At 34.9% G+C, this 22077-nt stretch overlaps 1 protein-coding gene across 5 annotated transcripts in view; it reads left to right on the forward strand.

The window, feature by feature from the left end:
* Positions 1-22077, forward strand: part of EXOC6 (exocyst complex component 6) — a 205165-nt gene that overhangs the window by 49790 nt on the left and 133298 nt on the right. For all 5 annotated transcript variants that reach the window (XM_063101916.1, XM_063101918.1, XM_063101919.1 and 2 more), the window contains exons 2-5: positions 6701-6872; positions 8248-8295; positions 8385-8475; positions 11358-11403. In XM_063101916.1, the coding sequence (XP_062957986.1) occupies positions 6701-6872; positions 8248-8295; positions 8385-8475; positions 11358-11403 (357 nt within the window). The remainder of the gene's footprint in view (positions 1-6700; positions 6873-8247; positions 8296-8384; positions 8476-11357; positions 11404-22077) is intronic.

Here is a 22077-nt window from a genome sequence, read left to right on the forward strand (position 1 = left end):
TGCCTGATACTTCAGTACTTCTTTAAATGCAATTTGTTCCTGAACTTTCCTTCATCTCCATGAATTTATTTCTGTGTACTCTGCTTATTAATCTGGATTATGGATGACAAGTGGTTGTATCAGCTTGGAGTGCAGCTTGTACTCATGTCTGGAATAGCAAATGATTATCAAGGGTCAGGAGAGACTGAGACTTAGTAATTGGTAGTTCAAGGTCTACTCTTCTCATTCAATATTAATTCCTTAATGTTATTTTTATTTCTTCCATCAGGATTTATAGTTCTATTTTTTTTTAGCTTATTCTAATTTTTAAATTTAAATTTAATTTAGTTTTTAATTGACCCATATCGATTGTATATATTTATGGGGTGCAGAGTTGTACTTCAATACATGTATGCATTGTGTGATGATCAAATCATGGTAATTTGCATATTTGTCATCATGAAAATTTGTTGTTTCTTTGTGATGAGAGCATTTGAGTTCCTCTTTTCTAGCCAATTGAGAACATACAATAAATTATTGTTAATTATAGATGCCTAGCACTACTTTAGTCCACTACAACTTATTTTTCCTATCTAGCTGTGATTTTGTATCCATTAACCAGCCTCTCTCTATCCCCCCATCCCCTCCCCTTCTCCGCCTCTAGTAACCACAGTCTACTCTTCTATAAGCTCAACTTTTTTTTGTTTTTTTTTAGCTCCCACATATGAGTGAGAAGATGAGGTACAGCAGCAGGCATGGGATATAAATAGTTACCCATTTTAGGCTTTGGTTTTCTATTAATGGAGGGTGGGTATGGCATATGTTCTGATATTGTTTTCCCCCATACTAAAATATCAGTAGAAAAAGGAGTTCACCTCTATTGCTACAATAGTGCACTGTCAGTATCCTGAATTACTATAAAATGGGAGTAATTTTGTTTTTAAAACTCTGGAGAATAAATTGGAAAGACATACCAAAGGATGGATTTTGAGAACTTTCCAAGATAAAATAGACTTCTGGGAAAGAACTATTGTTTCTCTTCTTCCTTTTTATTTGTGTGTTATTATTTTTTTAAAGGGATAACATCACTGCGTTTACACTCACAAAAGGAGTCAAATCCTCTATTAGAGGGAGTTTGTGGCAGTACAGTCCTAAAATAGCTCTTGCTAGATTTTTGCTGCAATGTGACAACTGTAATAGGAAAAAAAAAGCCAGTTCTTTTGATATATTCTGTTTACTACCTGGTATTTTAAAAGCCAGATAAGTACCAAACTGGTACTTATTAAAATATTATATATTTAAAAATCTTAGAAATGTATATATATTACTCAAAAGAAATACAATACTTTCTCATAATTATGAAATAACAATTTGTTGTTTATAGTTCACGTACATCAATTAGATAAACTTGCACATGAATTTCCCTTAGGAATAATGTTATTTGTTTAACAAGGAATTCTTGTTAGTTATACAGTATGTGTTAATTGTGGAAAAGCACGGAAGTAGGGAATCTGGTACTGCCTTAGTCACTCTTTAACTAGGCTATGTTGAGCAAGTCATTTACTATTTCTTTCCCTGTATCCTCATTTGTGAAAAGGAGACAATGTATTTTCTCTGGTGTGGTATAAGAAATAAGTGAAACACTAGATTGAAAAAATGCAAAAGGCCATGTAGTGTCAGGTATTAGTGGTAGATCATTCAGCATGGGTAATTGAGTATTAGCCATGTTTATTTGATATTTGCTGCTAGTACGCAATTATTCGGCTGCTGGTTCACTCATTTAACAATGATTTGGTTTTCTCTTATGTGCATACTATGCTTGCAGCCAGTATGTATTGAAGCACTTACCATGTGTCAGTGGTAAGAATTTTTAAGAACTTTAAAGAATTTTTCATGTTTACTAATTTAATTCTCATAACACTCTGATACCATTTTTTTCAAAAGACTTAATTTTTTTAGAGCAGTTTTAGGTTCACAGCAAAATTAAGAGGAAGGCATAGAGATTTCTCATATACCCTCAACCCGACTCATGCAAAGCTTCCCCGATATCAACATTCCCCCACCAGTGTGGTACATTTGTTGGAACTGATGAACCTATGTGGATACATCATAATTAACCAAAGTCCATAGTTTACGTTAGGATTCACTCTTGGTGGTGTGACTTCTATAGGTTGGGACAAATATATAATGACATGTATCCATTATAGTATCATACAGGATATTTTCACTACCCTAAAAATCTTCTGTGTTCTGCCTATTCATCCCACCCTCCCCGCTGGCAACCACTGATCTTTTTATCATCTCCGTAGTTTTGCCTTTCCCAGAATGTTACATAGTTGGAATCATACAATATATACCCTTTTTAGATTGGCTTCTTTCACTTAGTAATATGCATTTGAGTTTCCTCCATCAAGTTTCAGCTTGATAGCTCATTTCCTTTTAGTGTTGAATAATATTGCATTGTATGGATGAACCACAGTTTATTAACCATTCACCTAGTGAAGGACATCTTGGTTACTTCCAAGTTTTGACAATTACAAATAAAGCTGCTATAAAATTCATGTGCAGGTTTTTGTGTAGGCATAGTTTTCAGCTTCTTTGAATAAATACTAAGGATCATGATTGCATATGGTAAGAGTATGTGTAGTTTCGTGAGAAAATGTGAAACTGTCTTCCGAAATGGCTGTACCGTTTTGCATTCCCACCAGCACTGAATGAGAGTTCCTGTTTCTCTTTGTCCTCACCAGCATTTGGTGCTTCCTTTGTTCTGGATTTTGGCCATCCTAACAGGTACATGTAACGGTATCTCATTGTTTTAGTTTGCATTTTCCTGATGTTATATGATATGGAGCATCTTTTCATATGCTGATCTGCCATCCGTGTATCTTCTTTGGTGAGGTGTCTGTTAAGGTTTTTGGCACGTTTTAAAGTCAGATTGTTCATTTTCTTATTGTTGACTTTTAAGTGTTCTTTGTATCTTTTGTGTAACAGTCTTTTATCTTGGTGGTGTGCATTCTATAGGTTGGGACAAATATATAATGAAACAAATGAAAACAAATAAATTTTGAAAATATTTTCTTCCAGTCTGTGGTTCCTCTTTTTGTTTTCTTGCCTGTGTCTTTCACGGAGTAGAACTTTCTGATTTTAATGATATCCAGCTTATCAATTCTTTCCTTCGTGGATTGTGCCTTTGGTGTTGTATCAGAAAAGTTAATGGTAACCCCATGATCATCTAGATTTTCTTCTATGTTATGTCTAGGACATTTATAGTTTTGCATTTTACATTTAGGCCTGTAATCCCATTTTGAGTCAATTTTTTGTGAAGGATGTAAGGTCTGTGGCTAGATTCATATTTTTGCATATGAATGTCCAGTTGTTCCAGTACCATGTGTTAAAAAGACTATCTTTTCTTGATTGTATTACCTTTGCTCCTTTGTCAAAGTTCAGTTGATTATATTTATGTGGGTCTATTTCTGGGCTGTTTGTTCTTTTCCATTTATCTATTTTCCCATTGTTTCCACAAAATCACAGTGTTTTTTTTAATTTTTATTTTTTATTTAACATAAAGTTTAATATGAAAATGTACATGACCTGATTTTTACACCATAGTAAAAACAGGCCCTTTACAAAGGGGACATGGATTTCTCTGCTGAACAGTCCAAGGCTTCTAACGTGATAGTACTATTTCCTTGTATTACCACCATTCCAATATTGTTCTGTTGCCCAGTAGTTGCCATCTCCACACATTCATCTATCACAAGATTCATAGAGGGATCATATTCCCGCAATTTTCCTTGGACATGTCTGCCTCCATTTAATTTTATATGTAACTATTTCATTTGGGGGGATGCTAATGAAAATGGTATTGTGTTTTTAACTTCAAATTCCAGTTGTTCATTGCTGTAGTACTATTTTTATCCCTATTTTATGGTTGAGAAAATTGAGATTTAGAGAAGTCAGGTGGGTTACCTGAAGCTGAACAGCTGGTAATGCCCTTTCTGATTCTGTCTTTCCCATCCATCCATCCATCCATCCATCCATCCATCCATCCATCCATCCATCCATCCATCAATTTATTGAGCATCTGCCATATGATAGACACTGTCCTAGGGCTGGGGATACCATAGGAAACGAAACAGACAAAAACTGTGTGTCCTCAAGCAACTTATATTCCAGTGGGAGAAGATAGATAATAAACAAAATAGAGAGTATTGTACAGTGGTAAGAATGATACAGTGATAAACTCGTTTATTTTAGAAAAAAAAATAAAGCAGGGAAGGAGATTGTGTGTGTGTGTGTGTGTGTGTGTGTGTGTGTGTGTGTGTGTGTGTGAGATGTAGATATTGTAGCCAGAAAGGGCTTTACCAAGAAGAGGATAAAAGACCTGAAGAAGGTGAGGGAGGCAGCCATATAAGAGAAATGTGGTCCATGTAGAGGAAACAGCATGTATAGAACATAGGACAGGAATGTGCCTGTAATGGTTAAGAAACCATGAGGAGGCCAGTGTCACTGGCATGGAGAGTAAGTGGTAGGAAGTGAGGTCAGTGAGGTAACATGGGGCAAAATTATGTAGGGCCAATGGGCTGTTGTAAGAGAAATAAGGTTTTGAGCAGAAGAGAGACATGGGATCTGACTTGTGTTTTAATGCGATCATTTCCATTAGCCATCATCTAATGGCTACTGTGTTGAGAACAGACTGAAGGGGAACAAGGTTGGAATCAGGGAGACCAGTCAGGAAGCAATTGGCAATAATCTAGGTAAGACATGTTGATGGCTTAGTCCAGGGTGATAACAGGGGAGGTAGTGAGATGTGGTTTGGTTTGCTGGATGATTTTGGGGTGGAGGATGAAAGAAAGAGAATAGTCAGGGATGATTTCAAGGTTTTTTGCCCGAGCAACTAGAAGAAAGGAGTTTACTGAGATGAGGAAGACTATGGGAGGAGCAGATTTTGGGGAAGAAGATCAGGTATTTATTTTTGGATATATTTGAGATGCTTATTAGACATCCAGTTGGAAAGATGTATGAGTTTGAAGTTTGAGGAGAGATCAGGGCTGAAAATATAAATTTGGGAGGTGTCAGTGTGTTTATGGAATTTAAAGCTACAAGTCAAGATGAGATCGAGAGAGTACTACAGGTAGAAAAGAGAAGATGTCTGAGATCAGAGTCTAGTTTCTGCTCAGGTTTTAAGGAGCCCAAGTTCTTAATTGTTATCCTATATTGAGGTCTCTAGTGTTAAAGCAGGTACTCATTAAAAACCTAAGGTGTAGAGGCTGCCCTCAAGAAGCTTATGGTCTGTTTGGGGAAATAAAATATATGATATATACATGAAATATTTAAATTACAATATAAGTAATATATGATTATATTTTAGTATAACTGTAAAGGACTATAAGTTTACCTATCTAGCTGCAGATGAAAAGATTACTTGGCATGGAAATGATTTGCAAAGGCCTGTTGGAGGAAATGGGACTTGAACTAAACCTCAAACAATGGGCAATATATTGTGGAGTACAGTTTGGGAAGTCCCCGAGGACCACCCTCAGTTTCAGTAATGTGCTGGAAGGACTCACAGAATTTAGCAAAGCTATTTACTCACAGTTACGGTTTGTTACAGCAAAGGAATCTAGGTTAAAATTAACAATGGAAAAGACACGTAGGACAAGGCCTTGGAGAGTTCCAGGTACAAGCTTTCAGTTGTCCTTTCTGAGTGGAATTGTGTGGACAGCACTTAATTCTCCCAGCCAGGATGTGTGGTAACACTCGCAGAGTATTACCAGTCAGGGAAATCACCCAAGCCTTAGTGTTCAGGACTTTTATTGGAGTTTGATCATGTGGATATGTCTGACTGCCCATGTAGACATGGCCGACTGCCCACTTTACTGACCTTATGAGGTCTCCAGCCCCTTCAAAGATAAAACTGTGTGGCCCAAGGCCCCCACTACAAATCACATTGTTAGCACCCACTGTTTGGCAGTCCAGGGCCCCCAGCTAAACAAAGACACTTATCAGGCAGGGCATTCCAAAGGCTTCCCTCCCTGGAGCTGGTGGCAAGGTTAGTCCTTTACTGCCTGTTAAATAGGGAATAGGGGGTGTCCTTTATGTGGAGACCACATAAGTTGAGGTACAGTAGGAATGTGTATGCCATGTTTAGAGAACACCGTGGTGACTGCAATGTGGCCTTGTATTTGAGAATATGAACTCTGGAGCCAGACTGCCAGGATTCATATCCCAGCAATAACTTGCTCATTGTGGAATTATGGCAGTTACATAATCTTTAACTCATCTGTAAAGTAAGGGTAATAATAATACCTACTTTATAGATTTGTTGTGAGCATTAAAGAGTTAATATGTAGAGTACTTAGGACATGGCCTGACATGTAGTAAATGCTATGGAAAGCATGAGTTTGTTTATTCACTCCTTAATCATTCATTTACTCAGTGATTCTTTTTGAACATTAGTATGTTAAAGACATATTAGGCCAACATCTCCTGAGTCTCAGATCTTTATTTGCAGATACTTAGTGATATAACTAGAGGGCTTGTAGCTCTTTTAATATTAATATGTTCAAAAAGAAATTAAATATTTTTCACCCAAATTATTTCACTAATGGGAATTCTATCAAACCTGATTATTTGTTCAGTGATTTAATTTTAAGATATCAACTATTGCGAAATTTCGGTGAATTGGAAAGTTAATTTTAGCTTTCTTATATACCTTCAGGTCTGTGTATGATGACCAACCGCATGCACACAAGAAGTTTATGGAAAAATTAGATGCCTGTATCCGTAATCATGACAAGGAAATCGAAAAGATGTGTAATTTTCATCATCAGGGTTTTGTAGATGCTATTACAGAGCTCCTTAAAGTAAGGGCTGATGCAGAAAAACTGAAGGTAAGAAATATGTTAAAATTTTGCTTATCTTTGTTCTCATTAAATTACTCAAATATTAATTTATGATACATATATATAAGTCATTATTAAATGTGCTACTTTGGGGCTGGCTAGTTAGCTCAGTTGGTTAGAAAGCGGCCTCACATACTGTCCAGCCACCAAAAAAAAAAAAAAAAACAAAAAAAAAAACACACACACAAAAACTACTTTCAAGAAGTAAATTTTTATGTATTTGGTAGTGCTTTTTATGCCCTGTTAGTTGTCATGCTAATAACAGGAGTAGTCTCTTTTTTTCTAAAGCAAGTAATTCATTGACTTAACAGGATTTCTTTCTATGCAGGGAAATGAACTCAAAACATGCGTACAATAAGAGACCTTATTTAGAGTTTTAGAATTTTAAAAATGACAATTTGTATAGTATTGATAAAAAGCTATCCTCTAAAATCCTATAAAAGCTTACTATAAATGATTCTGTTCTCAAATTTATTTAATAGGATTGAAACTTTTTTTTAAGTTTAAGAGTAATGTGTAATTTTCTTAAAGAAATTTGGTCTACATTTTCTGCCATACAGCAAAAACCTCATTTATTAAATGAGACCTGTATTTGTTCAGTCAGAATATAAAATATTTAATTACAAGAATTGTTCTAATTGTCTTCCTTTACATTTAGAGCACTTAGCAGACAGAATGACCCTCGTTCACCAAAGGTTACGATTAGAAAATCATTATATAAAGGATATTCAGATAACAAGAGACCAAATACAGCATCAATGAGGTCACTGAGCATCTTTGTTCAGAAATTAATGAGATTTTTAATAAACTAGAATGTGCTTCCTTACTATGATGACCTAATGAGTCACTTAATATGTGGGAAAATTTGAGGTTGAGCTTTGCCTGCACCTGCAGCATTAAAATGTTGCTGTGGATTGAAATTTCCGTGTTTGATGTTAATCAACCACCCAGTGTTTGCATTCAGCAAAGTATGAATGTTTAATTACCATAAAATGCAATCACCATTTCCTACAGACAATGAATGGCACATAGACCTCATTGAAGTTATCAAAAAGGGACCAGTGGTCAATTGGGTCAGTGATTTGAATTGTTTGACAGACTTAGAGAAGCAAGTAAAGTTCAAAAATCCTGAGTAAATTTGAGAAGTTTGCCACAGAATCTGTTAAAAAGAACTGTCATAAGTAATTGAAGTTAACAAAAGCCCTTTTCAATCAAAAGTTCAAGTTCAAGCTGTAGAGTTAATTTGAATTTGCATTTCTTTGTTCTAAATTTCTCATGAAGCATGATCTGATTACAAGGGTGAACAGTTACATCAGGGCAGTTTTATGCATATTTGTCTAACTAAGGTGAAATTATTTTTAAGGTGCAAGTTACTGATACCAACCGAAGGTTTCAAGATGCTGGAAAAGAGGTGAGAAAATGATACCTTGTTTTGTGTACTCACATGTGGATACTATTTGAGTATTTGTTTAAAAATATGCACATTTCTTCTTCTCTAAGGTAATAATCCAAACAGAAGAGATTATTCGATGTAGAATTCAGCAGAGGAATATTACAACTGTAGTAGAAAAACTGCAGTTGTGCCTTCCAGGTGAGTTAAACTTGTCTGCAATATAATGTTTGGCTTGGTAAAATTATAATTTAATAATAGCATATAGTCATTCTTTATTATGGGAATGACAGATTATTTGATGATTGCCTTCCCACAAAGACTATGAGTATAGTATTTTTCCTGTTCACTTTATTACCTGAATTTTCATGGTTTCCTCATGTTTTAAAGCCCTTGTTTATCTGTCACATCAGTCTCCTACAACAACCCCTACCTTTCCATTTCCTCTCTGCCAAGGTTGCCCTTTTTTCCTCCCCCCAACCCCCACACATTTTTTGTTTTTCCTCAGAATACTTTCCCGTGGGGAGAGTGGCTTTTGATTATATTTTCTTACCTTTGCTTAATTTTTTACCTCTAGTTTACCATTGTTTTCTGTTTGTCACTTAACAGGTTAGTTTTGCTTTGTTCACAATCTCATTTTGCTGGTAAGGTAAGAAAACATCAGAAATGCTAGGTCTTCTCCCTTCTTGCTTTTCTTCCTACACTTTGGAAAGACTGAGTTTCTGGTCTTTCTGTTAAGGCTTAAATATTACTGGGACATCAAATAAATTCTGAAAAAACTAACCAGTATTTTCTTTACCTGAATTAACGTACTTTAAGTTGGATCCAAAACAGGTATATGTCATTTTTTTCTTAATATGATAAGTTAAATTCATCTCAGTGTCCCATTTTTCAACTTTTTTTTTAAAGGAAGGAACCTAAGCCTCCATATCCATGGGAATAGAATGAGATTTTTAATAATATTTATGTAATGTAAATTCAGCTTAGAATACAAATTATATTATTAAAACTGTCAGCAGATTTTAGTGGCTAGAAAAATTTTATTATTGTTTTCTGACTTGTTAGTTTTTAGCAGACTGTTTTTTTTTCTTTTTGTGGCTGGCTGATACAGGGATCGAACCCCGGACCCCTTGGTGGTGTCAGCACCATGTTCTAACCAATTGAGCTAACTGGCCAGCTCTTTCTTGGAATCAATAACATTCTACTCAGTTTAATCTCTGGCGGACCAGGGATATTTACACATTAACTTTGAGTGAATAAAATGTCTGCTTATTCTATTAGATTTCAGGGTTGAGAAAGCTACTTCCTTATGGTGATGTTTAATAGTACCTCATTGCCACCATCAGATACGTTGTAATAGCCATGAAGACTGCCTCGAAGTTTGAATGCTTTGTTCCTGTCTGGTAGTAAGCCTAAAAAATTGAGTTCTGATGGAGTGAGGAAGAATTGAATTCAGCTTATTTCCCTTGCAGGCTATTTGAAACAGAAATAAAGGGAAGTAGAGGTTAGGTTTTTGTTATTTCCACTGTTTTTGCTTTCAAGGCTACATAGCAACTCTGTGAGCACCACGCTCAGCCAGTGAGCGAACTGGCCATCCCTATATGGGATCCGAACCCGGGGCCTTGGTGTTCTCAGCACCACACTCTCCCGAGTGAGCCACGGGCCGGCCCAGCAACTCTGAATTCATATAAATATTGCGTTCCTAATAGCCCCACTGAGAATTATCTCCTTTCTTCTATCCATCCTTCTATTTAATTATCCATGCATAAACACTTTTTTATGAGGCATTATGGTAGGTGTTGGAACTATAAAGTTGAAAATGATATAGTCTCAGCTTTTGAAGGATTCTACAGTCTAATGTGAACAAAGACAAGTAAGTCATCAATTGCAGTATAATTGCCTAACTCCTCCTTGGATTAGGAGGAGTATGAGAGGATATAAGAAGTCACAGCATAAACAATGCATTTTCCTGATATGTTATTTTTCCTTGATTATTTTTGAGGAAAGCATTTTTTTTTATGGAAATAATATTAGATGAATGTGAAATTTAAATAAATTGTTGAGATGAAACAGGTGACTTAAAAGAAGGTTTATTCTTGTAGCAGTAGGCTCTGTCCCAGGTCCTATGTTCACCCTAATACTTTGGTTGAAGAATATGAGAAATATAATGATATAGGGGCTATGATAGAGATATGCATAGGGTCCTATGAACCACAGAGTTAGGGCTGGTTCACTATAGCCACCATTTCAGTTTTTATCATTTTCCGTATCTTTTGTAAAGTTGGAGATTCCTGAGACTACCCATATGACTAGAAATCTGGAAAAAATTGTTGTCTGTCTCTCTGGCCCAGAAAATGTGAGTTGGTTTGATGAGCCAATAATAATTACTCATTCACTTTATACTTTGAAATTTTACTAAGGTTAAATGGCAATCTACATAGTTGCATTTAAATCTTTTTGGTGACAGTGTGTTATCTTACTGAAGCTTATGACAATTTTATTGAGTAATTGCATTTCTGGGCCTTTGATAGAAAGAATGAAACAAAGATGCTTTACTCTATTTATTTCTGCCTTTATTCACTGCCTGATTCACTCTCTGCTGTAAGCTTTTGAGGTTGTTCTTTGTGGATTTGATGTAAATTTTTGTTTACAGTGAGATAGCACAGTTATGTTATTTTACTTGGTATGTTGAATCAAAATCAATCAATATCACTGTCACTCAACTTTCTCTCTCAAATAACTAAAGTCCAAACTTCCATTTCCACTTCAAGGAAGAAATATCAGTAATTTCTGAATAGCATAATTGTTAGTTGGTTAATGTCTTAAAGGTGTCAGCATATACAAGTGTTCCAAGTTCAATATAATATACTAATATATATATAAACTGTGATGTTCAATATAGATGGAAATTAAAATGTTTACATTTACTTAAAGTATATAACATTTTATTTAAAAATATTAGCCTAACAAAGTATAGAGAAGACTAATGATTTTGTGATATACTCTTCTCTGGTTTATTTTCATTTATCATATCAAAATATTCTTTTATTTTGAATGCTAAAGTGTTATATTTTTTAATGCAGTGCTAGAAATGTACAGTAAGCTAAACGAACAGATGAGTGCAAAAAGGTGAGTTGCTTTTTCTCCTATTGTTTTAAATAAGATTTTTTTCTATTACTGAAAGCACAGATAAATTTACTGTAAATTGTAGCAAATCATGTGAATTTTGCTTTCTATCTTACGTTAATCTTTGTTTATGCAGTGTGCTCATCAGGATCATCCAATAAAGCAAATCTGAGGCATTTATTTATGAATCCTTGACCTTTATATGTGATATCAAGGATTGATAATAGGGCTGGCTGGTTACTCAGTTAGTTAGAGCTTGGTTTCATAACACCAAGGTCAAGGGATTTGGACCTCTGGACTGGCCAGTCACCAAAAAATAGGATAATATTGATAAAGGACAAATAGACAACTGAACAGTAATGACAAAATATTGGTTAACTTACCAACTTATTAATATTTCATACAGTCAAGGGCTAAGTGTATATCGTGGAGTGAAAGCAAAGTGAAGGTAATTATGTTTTCGACAACCTGGGCTAGTGCAGTCCACATTCTGTTTAATAACACAGATGAATACATGACAAATGAAAAATAATTTAGTTTATTCATTATCATAGGTACTTTACATGTAATGATGTTTAAAATATTTTAAAGATGAACAATTTTAAATAAAAAGGAAAAAACAGGATAAATGGGAAACTTAGAGAAATCATGATTTCTTCTTGATTTATTAATAACCACTTAATTATAACACATTACATACAAATATATTGTCAAATCTATAGTCAAAGTTTGTGTATGTCCTGCTTTATAGAACTGCACACTGAATTTCATTAGGTTTTATCAGTTGATATTAATTGGTAGAATGATTTTTCTTTATTAATACACAAGCCATAAAATTCTGAAAGACATTCTTATTTTCTTTTATGTGTATGTTATTAATATATTCTCTTTTTCTATCAATGTTATATATCCTTGTATTTTAAAGATTCAAATGATAGTAATATGTGTTTGTTGCAAAAAGTAGGCATCACCTTTCCTACTTCACATTCACCGTTCTTCCTTCATCGGGCAAAAACTTTTACCTCTTTTAACTGATTATTTTGGTATTTACATGTAGGTCTTTAAATAACTAACTTTTATTATTACTTTTCTATTTTCCAGTTTGGGATATTATCTTCTTTTTTCAATAGTATAATCTAATATTTATATTAAAATTTCCCCAGTTATCCCCTAAACATCCTATGTCTTCTTCCCTGAAAACATTAGTTGGTATGTATTTTTTTGTCCCTTTTAATCAAGAATAGTCCTCTTATTTTTGTTTTTCATGAAAGAGTCCAAGTCAGTTGTCTTGTAGACCAGGGCATTTTGGATTTTTCTAATTGTTTCCTCATGATTAGATTCAGGTTAAATGATTTTGGCAAGAGTACTACACAAGTGATATTGTGTACCTTGCATTGTATGGCATCAGAAGGCATATACTGTCAAGTTGTCACTAGATTATGCTAAATTTGATCATTTGGTTAAGGGGATGATTACTGGATTTCTTTTGAAAGGTATATTTTTCTTAACATTTACTTATACATAGTCATGGGTTATAGTGTGTTATTTCAATACATGCACATACTGAAAAAATAAATAAATAAAAAGGTTAAAGTCTACCAAAAAAAAAAGGTGTATTTTTTGTTCACAATTTATAAGTAATCTGTGGGATGATACTTTGAGTCCTGTGTTCTAACAACCTTTCACCTGATGGTTTTAGGATTCTGGCTATAATCAGTTATTATATTGGGGTTACAAAATGGTGACTTAAAAAAAATTGATCATTCCTATAACATTTTTTTGTCTTTTTTATGTAAAGAAGCACTTTTCCTTTTTATCCTCTTTTTCTTTTTTTCCTGATTATTGCTATAGATACTTTGATTTTTAAAAATAAATGTCTTAATTTATTACTGTCGTTATTCTTTTTTGATGCATAAATATGCTCCAAATTTGGCTAGAGCCAGTTCCTGTGTCCTTATTTGTCTTTGAGTGCTTTCTTGCTTATTGTACCAGGCTCTCCTCGTACTTTTCTTGTCCCAGACCTGGAAACAGCCATTCTCCAAGGCACCGTGGCTCCTTTTAGTAAGTAATGGTATTTAGAAACTAAAATCTGCATACTAGGATGCTAGGTGAGCTTACTACACACACACACACACGCACACGCACACGCACATGCACACACACACACACACACACACACACTCTCTCTCTCTCTATCTCTCTCCCTCTGTCTTCTTCCCTCTATGTCTCATGCCTTCTGTCTTCCAGGGTTGCCCTTGAGAAGTGTGAAGTCATTCTGGTTTCTCATCCTCAGTTTGTGATCTATCTTTTCTCTTTTTTGTCATTCTCTTCATCTTCCCTGTCTGTAATTTTCCTGATGATATGCTTTGATGGGGGTCTAGTTACTTCCATTGTGCTGGCTACTTGGTGAACCTCCTTTTAATCTAGAAACTGTCTTTTAATCTGATAGTGTCCTGAAGTGCTAGGAAATTTTTTTGAATTATTTTTTTCCTTGTTTTTTTTTTTTTTTTTTTTTCTCTCTAGAACAGACATTAATGTTCATTTTCTAGATTTGTCCTCTAATTTTCTTATCTTTTCTTTGACATTTTCTTGTCTCTGTTTCCTTGCTCTGCATTCTATGCAGTTTCTTCATTTTTATCTTACAAAGGTGATACTGATTTTTTTTTTATTTCTGCTGTCTGATTTTTACTTTCTAGGAGCTCTTTTTTGATCTCCAAATGTTTTTTTTTCCTTCCAGATAGCCTGTTCTTCATTTATTGTTACAGTATTTTCTTAGTTCTCTCAGATTTTAAATTTGCATAGTCTATTTTCTTTCTTTCTTTTTTTTTTTTTCAGTTTGATTTTATCTCTGCTTTCTTGTTAGAGGTATGTGTGTTGCTTTTTCTCTGCTCTCACAGCACACCAAGCAACACAAAAGACCGACTTATGTGACCAAATGTGTGGGGATTTTTCCCCACTAGCAAGCAAGCAAGTGAGCGATTCTCCAGAGGACACTAGCTGGGTGTCCTCCAATTTAAATCTGACACTATCTACCTGGAGATAGTGTCAGATCCCATAATTTGAAGGCTCAGTCCCCAAAACTACCCCCCACTTCAGATGCCAGTTGCAAGCTCAGGCCTCTGGAACTTCTGACCAACCAGTTATAGGTCAAGGTTCTTCCTTGGGTTTGATTAATTTGCTAGTGTGGCTCACAGAACTCAGGGAAATACTTACGTACATTTACCAGTTTATTACAAAGGATATTTTAAAGGATACAAAGAAATAGCCAGATGAAGAGATAAATGGGGTGAGATCTGGAAGGGTCCTGAGCACAGGAGTTTCTGTTCTTGTGGAGTTGGGGGTGCACTGCTCTCTCAGCATGCAGATGAGTTCAGCTGTCCAGAAGCTCCCTGTACCTCATCCTCTTGGGTCTTTTATGGAGACTTCATTGGATAGGCATGATTGAAACACGGACAACCATGTACAAAAGTGAATGGAAAAAAAGGGTATGATCTAACACTATAACAGCCTGGGTGGGAGAACCCAGCAAGGCCTGTTTGTTCAGGTTTTTCTTGACCTCTCTGCTGCATTCCTTTCTCCTGGGCATGGGGCAGGACCCCTTCTGGAATGGGGGTCCTGTGACCTACAATCAGGAAAGGGGAATCAGAGAATTTCTTTATGGCCAGCTCCACGATAGAAAGATTAGGGCTTTATATCTGGCTCAGGGCTGGTTTCTATTACTCACCTTGGGGAAGGGGAATTCCAGTTTCTATGGCTTGCCTCAGGGAAACAAAAGAGCAGGTGAAAGGACGGTAGGAGAAGGTCAGAGAGAAAGGTTTTCTGAGGCCCAAAGTGTCCCAACATTATAACAAAAGAATAGGGTTATTGGAGTTAAGAGCCAGGAACTGTAGACTAAAACCAATATATATTTTATACTATTGCAAGGTGTTTTTCAGATGTCTGGTAATTCCTTGGTTGACATCATATTTAAATGTGGCAGACATAAAAAGCTGATTGGAAGCTCTGGGTAAATGGGTGGAGCTTGATCATGAGTTTTACTGTAAAGTTATCTGGGTGGGCTGTTTAGCTGGGAAGCCTCTGTGTGTGTGTGTGTGTGTGTGTGTGTGTGTGTGTGTAAATAAGCCCACCTAGCATGCAGATTTTAGTTTCTAAGTGTGTGTGTGTGTGTGTGTGTGTGTGTGTGTGTGTGTGTAAATAAGCCCACCTAGCATGCAGATTTTAGTTTCTAAGTACCATTACTCACTAAAAAGGAGCCGGGGTGCCTTTCTTGCTGTTGTGCCCCCTGAAGTTCTACAGCCTTGATCAGTTCCCACTGAGACCAGCTGCCTATGCTGTGTCCAGTGTTGCCCTGGCAGGCCAGCCTTGTTCCTGTGCTTCAGCCACTTCCCATGGGGCACCCTGTGTATGCCTCCCTCACGATAACTCACCAGCCTCTGGGTTGCTCCCTTCTCCAGTTGGCTGTACCGCTTGTTCCTGTGTAGGCCCAAGAGAGTCCTGCCAGTGGTCTTTATGGCCTGTGGGCTGGTATGGTACACTCTGTAGCCCTCCTCTCCCCTGCAGACTTCAAGCAGTTTTATGTGAAAGGTGCTGCTGTGGCTTTTTCTGACTTTGATGTGTATGCAGCAGCTACTCCCTGTTTCCATACCAGGCTGGCTCAGAAGCAGCCAGGGCTCAGAACGATAAGTACCATCCCTACACCCTCTTGCCGTGGGCTCTCACACTCTCATAAACTCCGTAGGTCTCTCCTCCTCTTCTTCCAGCTCCAGCAGTCCCAGGTTGGCAGACTTTGTTTTTTAATAGTTGTAAACTGGTTACTTGTGGGGAAGAGTGATGCTGTGAAGTGTCTGTTCGGACATCTTGATGATGTCACTCACTGAAAGACTCATCCCATGTTTTACATTTCTATCTATTGAGTTTGAGTTAATTTTTGTGAAAACTGAAGGCCATGTTTAGATTTACTTATTTATATCTTTGCATGTGGTATCCAGTTCTTCCAGCAACATTTGTTGAGGAAAGTAACCTTTTTCCATTGAATTTTCTTTGCTTTTTTGTAAAAGATCAGTTGACTGTAATTGTGTGGTTGTATTTTTGGCTTAATATTCTGTTCCGTTGATCTATGTGTCGATCCTTCTGGCTTTAGCACACTGTCTTTATAACTGTAGCTTTATATTCAGTCTTTTGACTTTGTTCTTCAATACTGTGTGGCTATTCTGGGTCTTTTGCTTTTCCATATAAACTTTCAGTTGGATTGTCAGTATCCTCAAAATAAGTTGCTGGGGTTTTGATTGGGATTGAATTGTCTCTATTATAGATCAAGTTGGGAAGAACTGATATCTTGACAATATTGAGTCTTCATATCCATGACCATGGAATGTCTCTGCATTTATTTAGATATTCTTTAGTTTAACTAGAGTTTTGCGATTTATCTCATACAGATCTTATATATACAGTGAGATTTATACCTATTTACTTTTTTTGATGCTAATGTAAATAGTATTATGTTTTTAATTTCAAATTTCAGGTTTTTTTGCTGGTTTATAGGAAAGCATTCGACTTTGTTTTTAACCTTGTGTCCTACAGCTTTGCTATAGTCAGGTGTTAGTTTTAGAAACTTTTTTCTTGATTGTTTGGGATTTTCTGTGTAGACAATCATGTCATCTACAAAGATTTTTATTTCTTTCTTCCCAATCTGAGTACCTTTTATTTCCTTTTCTAGTCTTTTTGCATTAGCTACAACATGTAGTATGATGTTGAATAGGAATGGTGAAAGGGGACATCCTTGCCTTGTTCTCAGTCTCTTGGAGGAAAACATCTTTTTTCTCACCATTAAGTATGATGTTAGCTTTGTATGATTTCTGCTCATTAAATTTGTTGAGGTATGTTTTGTGGCTCAGAATGTGGTCTGTCTTGATGAATGTTCCATGTGAGCTTGAGAAGAATCTGCATTCTGCAGTTGTTGGATGAAGTATTCTATAAATGTCAATTAGATCCAGTTGATTGATGGTACTGTTCAGTTCCACTATGTCCTTATTGAATTTCTGCCTGCTGGATCTGTCTGTCCATTAGAGGGGTACTAAGTTTGACAACTGTAATAGTGGATTTGTCTTTTTCTCTTTGCAGTTCTGTCAGTTTTTGCCTCAGATATTTTGATGCTCTGTTAGTCAGATAAACATTAAAGATTGTTATGTCTTCTTGGAGAATTGACCAGTTTATCATTATGTAATGCTGCTATTTATCCCTGATAATTTTTCTTGCTCTGTCCCCTGCTTTGTCTGAAATTAATATAGCTGCTCTAGCTTTCTTTTGATTAGTGTTGGCATGGTATATATTTCTCTATCTCTTTACTTTTAATATCTCTGTGTTTTTGTATTTAAAGTGAATTCTTTTATACAACATATAGTTGGGTCTTATTTATTTTTACCCACATAGATCATAGAGCTTCTAGAAGAAAATGTAGGGTGATATCTTCACAACACTTGGGTAAGCATATATATTTTTAGAAAAGTCACAAAAACCTGCTATAAAAAAATTGATAAATTGGACTTCAAAATAAAAAGTTTCTGCTCACCAAAAGACATCTATAAGAAAATTAATAGGCAAGTCACAGACTAGGAAAAAGCATTTTCAGTATGTTTTCAGACAGGACTTAATCATAAAATATGAAGAACTTCTACAAATTAATAATAAAAAGTGAAAAAAGACTAAAAATAAGGAACATCCAGTTTCCAGTCTGATATGTAAGGAGCTTGGAAATCATCACTCCTGTCCTCACAAAAAAAGAAAAAAGCTAAACAAACTGAAAATCAGCAACCTTCCTTAGAAGCGTCAGAGAACTGAGGTTACAGGGCAAACTACTGCCCCCCAAACTGGAGAGACAGGCAAAGATAGAGTATCACAGTTTACTGGGAGCAGAAGCCACTGCTGGAGTCTGGTAGGAGCACTTAAAAGGTGGTTAAGCATGTACTAGCTTAACTCCTGGGGGCCCTACTTTATGAAGGCTCCCATACTTTTATGAGTTTTACAATCAGGAGCCCCACAAGATTTTCAGGGCAAAGACTGGAGAAGAATCCCAGGAGGGAGTGGGGAGGTGGGAAGGTAACTAGTTTGAGATAAGTAGAGTGCTCTGTTCTCCTTAAAAAGGCACTCTGGCTGAATTTTGATATGAATTCCATTACCTTAGTAGATGTTGAGCTATTGAGACTTTCATTTTCTTCTTGAGTCAGTTTTTATATCTTGTGTCGTTTCAAGAACTTTGACCACTTTAAGTTTTTGAATTTATTGGCATAAAGTTACCTATAATATTCTCTAATCATCCTTTTAATGTCTGTAGGATCTGTAGTAATATTCTTCTTTTGTATTCCTGATATTAGTAATTTGTGTCTTCCCCCCACTTCCCAGATTTGTCTGGTTAGAGGCTTGTCAATTTTATTGATATTTTCAAAAAGATCTAACATTTGATTTTCTTTTCTCTTTTTTTCTATTTTATTTCCATTTTTGTTTTTATTATTTCCATACTTACACTTGGGATTCAATTTTTTAATTCTTTTTCCATCTTCATAGATTGGAAGTTGGTAACACTGATTTTAGTTAGACCTTTCTTCTAATTTTTTAGTTAAAAATATTTTCTACTTTTCCTTGTGATTTTGTTTTAACTCTGAAGTTATCTCCAAGTGTGTTGTTTAATTTCCAAATATTTAGGGGATTTTCTTTTTTCTTTTTTGGGTGGCTGGCCAGTACTGGGATTTGAACCTGTGGCTTTGGGGTTATAAGGCTGCAGTCTAACAAATTTAGGGAATTTTATAGATATTTTATGATCTTTATCATTGATTTCTAGTTTAGTACTGTTGGGCCAGTAAACATACTCTGTATGATTTTAACCTTTTGACATTTATTGAGATTTGTTTGGGGCTACATTATAGATCTGTCTTGATGAATATTTCGTGTGCACTTGAAGAGACTGTATATTCTACAACTGTGGCTTTAATGTTCTAGAAATATCAAGTAGGTCATGTTAACTGTTAGTGTAAGTCAAACTTTTTATATCCTTAGTGATTTTTTTTGTCTTCCAGTTCTATCAATTATAGAGGGGTATTCAACTATTGTTGTTCAACTGTTATTATGGATTTATCTATTTACTCTTTAGTTCTTTCAATTTTGCTTTGTATATTTCAAAGTGCTGTTATTAGCTGTCTATACATTTATGATTGTTTTATATTCTTAATAATTAACCTTTTATCATTATGAAATGTCCATTTTTACCTTTGGTTATATTCTATGTTCTGAATTCTACTTTGATATTGGTGTAGTCATTATAGTTATTCTGGCATACTTACTCTTAGTGTTTGCACATATATCTTTTGACACCTTTTTGCATTCAACCCGTCTTTATATTTAAAGTGTTTTTCTTGTCAACAGCATATAATGGGTTCTATTTTTTCTATTCAGTGGGTAGCCTCTGTTTTTTACTTGGAGTTTTTAGATTATTTACATTTAATGTAATTTTTGTTATGGTTAACTTAAAAATTATTTTACTCTTTGTTTTCTATTTGTCTCATTATTTTTAGTTGTTGTCTTCCTGTCTTTTTTAGGATTAAGGGTTTTTTTTTTATATTTTATTTATTTTTTATCTCTTCTACTTATTAGCTATACCTCTTTGATTAGTTTTTTAGTAGCTACTTTAGAGATTTCAATATGCATGTTTAACTTATAACAGTTCACTTTCCAATAATATTATAATATTTCACGAGTAATATTAAAAACTTACAGTAATACAATTGTGTTTATCCTCATCCTGCCTGTTGAGCTCTTGTTTTTATATATTTTACTTGTAACATGTGGTATAAACTATCCATCTATTTAATGATAATGTTTATATAATTTAATGACAAGTAAAATAGATTCTTTCATACTTATGAATTTGTCCTTTCTGCTGCTCTTCTTCCCCTTTTTGGAAGCTTCTATCTGGTGTAATTTCCTTGAGCATGATGAACTTTATTATTTATTATAATGCATATCTGCTGTAGGTAAATTTTCCTGCTTTTGCCTATCTGGAAATGTTTTTATTTTACTTCCATTTTTGAAGAATAGTTTTTTCAGATATGGAGTTTTAGGTTGTCAAGGGTCCCCTTGCCTTAGCACTTTAAATATTATTTTTTATTGTCTTCTGTGCTCTATTGTCTCTGCTGAGAAGTTCTGCTGTCATTCTTATTGATGTTAGAAGGTTTGTGATAGTCTTTTTTTTTTTTTTTTTGGCTACTTTAAAGGTTTTTCTCTTTATCTTTTGTTTTTATGAGTTTGACTGTGATATGCTTAGGTGTAGTTTTCCTTGTAGTTATATTTCTTGGGGTTTGTTTGGCTTATTGGATTTGTGGATTTATGCCTTTTATACATTTTCGGAAACTTTTTGTCCATCACCTCTTCCAGTATTTCTTCTGCCCGTTTTTTTCCACTTTTTTTTTCTTCTGGAACTCCAGTCACATGCATATTAGATTATTTAATGTTGTTTCATAAGTTTTATTAACTTATTTTTCCCTTTTCCCTTTTTTCTTTTTATATTTCAATTTGGGTAATTTTCAAATCTATCTTCAAATTTACTGAACCTGTTTCTGCAGATTATGACACTTCTCCCCCCCCTTTTTTATTCTGTGTATGTGTGTGTGTGTTTCAGTTTGCACCGTTTCTTCACATCTATGGATCATTTCTTTGGTGTAGTCTGCTGTCAAGCCCGTTGAATAGATTCTTCATTTCTAATATTTTACTTTTTATTTTGAGCTTTTCCATTTGGTTCTTTGTTATAATTTCTGTTTCTCTGCTAAAATTCCCCATCTCTTTATAACACATTGATTACCTTTTCTACTGGATTCTATAACATTTATAATAGTTATTTTAAATTTCTTATTTGTGAATTATAAGATCTAGGCCACCTGTGTGTATGTTTTCATTGACTTTTTTCTTTTAGTTATGAGTCAAATTTTTCTGCTTATTTGTGTATCTTGTAATTTTTTTTTTAATGTATGCAGGACATTGTATTTAAAAAGACTAATAGAAACTGAAGTAAACATTTCTATGATAGGACAAATTATGGTGAAGTGGAAATGCTCAAGGGAAGGCAGATGATGTAAGAACAGTGGCATACTTCACACCTTGTGGCCCAGAGAACCATTAGAATACTCATGTTGTCCATTTAGTGATGACAAACACCCTTTTAAAAGTATCTCATTATAAGAACAGACATCTTGTCAGAGATTTAACATAGAGGGAAATATACTCTAGTGCTATTTATAAAAAATAAAAGGTCCGAGACTTAAACTTCCAACAATAAGGACATCATTACTTTATGATAACAGACTTACAAATAGAGTCATAATCTGTTTTTAAGTAATTTATAAGGTAAATTGTATTATATATTGTTAAATAGCATGTAAGCATATAGAACTGTTAATGTAGATATATGACGGGGGAGAAATATGGCCAAATATTAATGAGATAATTACTACATGATAGCATCAGATTATGGGTGCTTTTTATTTTCCCCTTACAGTTTTTGTATTTTTCTAATGAGTACGGGTTACTGTTACACTTTTTAAAAAACAGCATCATGTAGACCTAAAGAGAAATGGTAATCTATTATGGTGTAGATTTTGCTTGCATTTAGAAATAGATGAAGCTTACGAGATC

The sequence above is a fragment of the Cynocephalus volans genome, chromosome 7, assembly GCF_027409185.1.
Source record: "Cynocephalus volans isolate mCynVol1 chromosome 7, mCynVol1.pri, whole genome shotgun sequence".
NCBI lineage: Eukaryota > Metazoa > Chordata > Mammalia > Dermoptera > Cynocephalidae > Cynocephalus > Cynocephalus volans.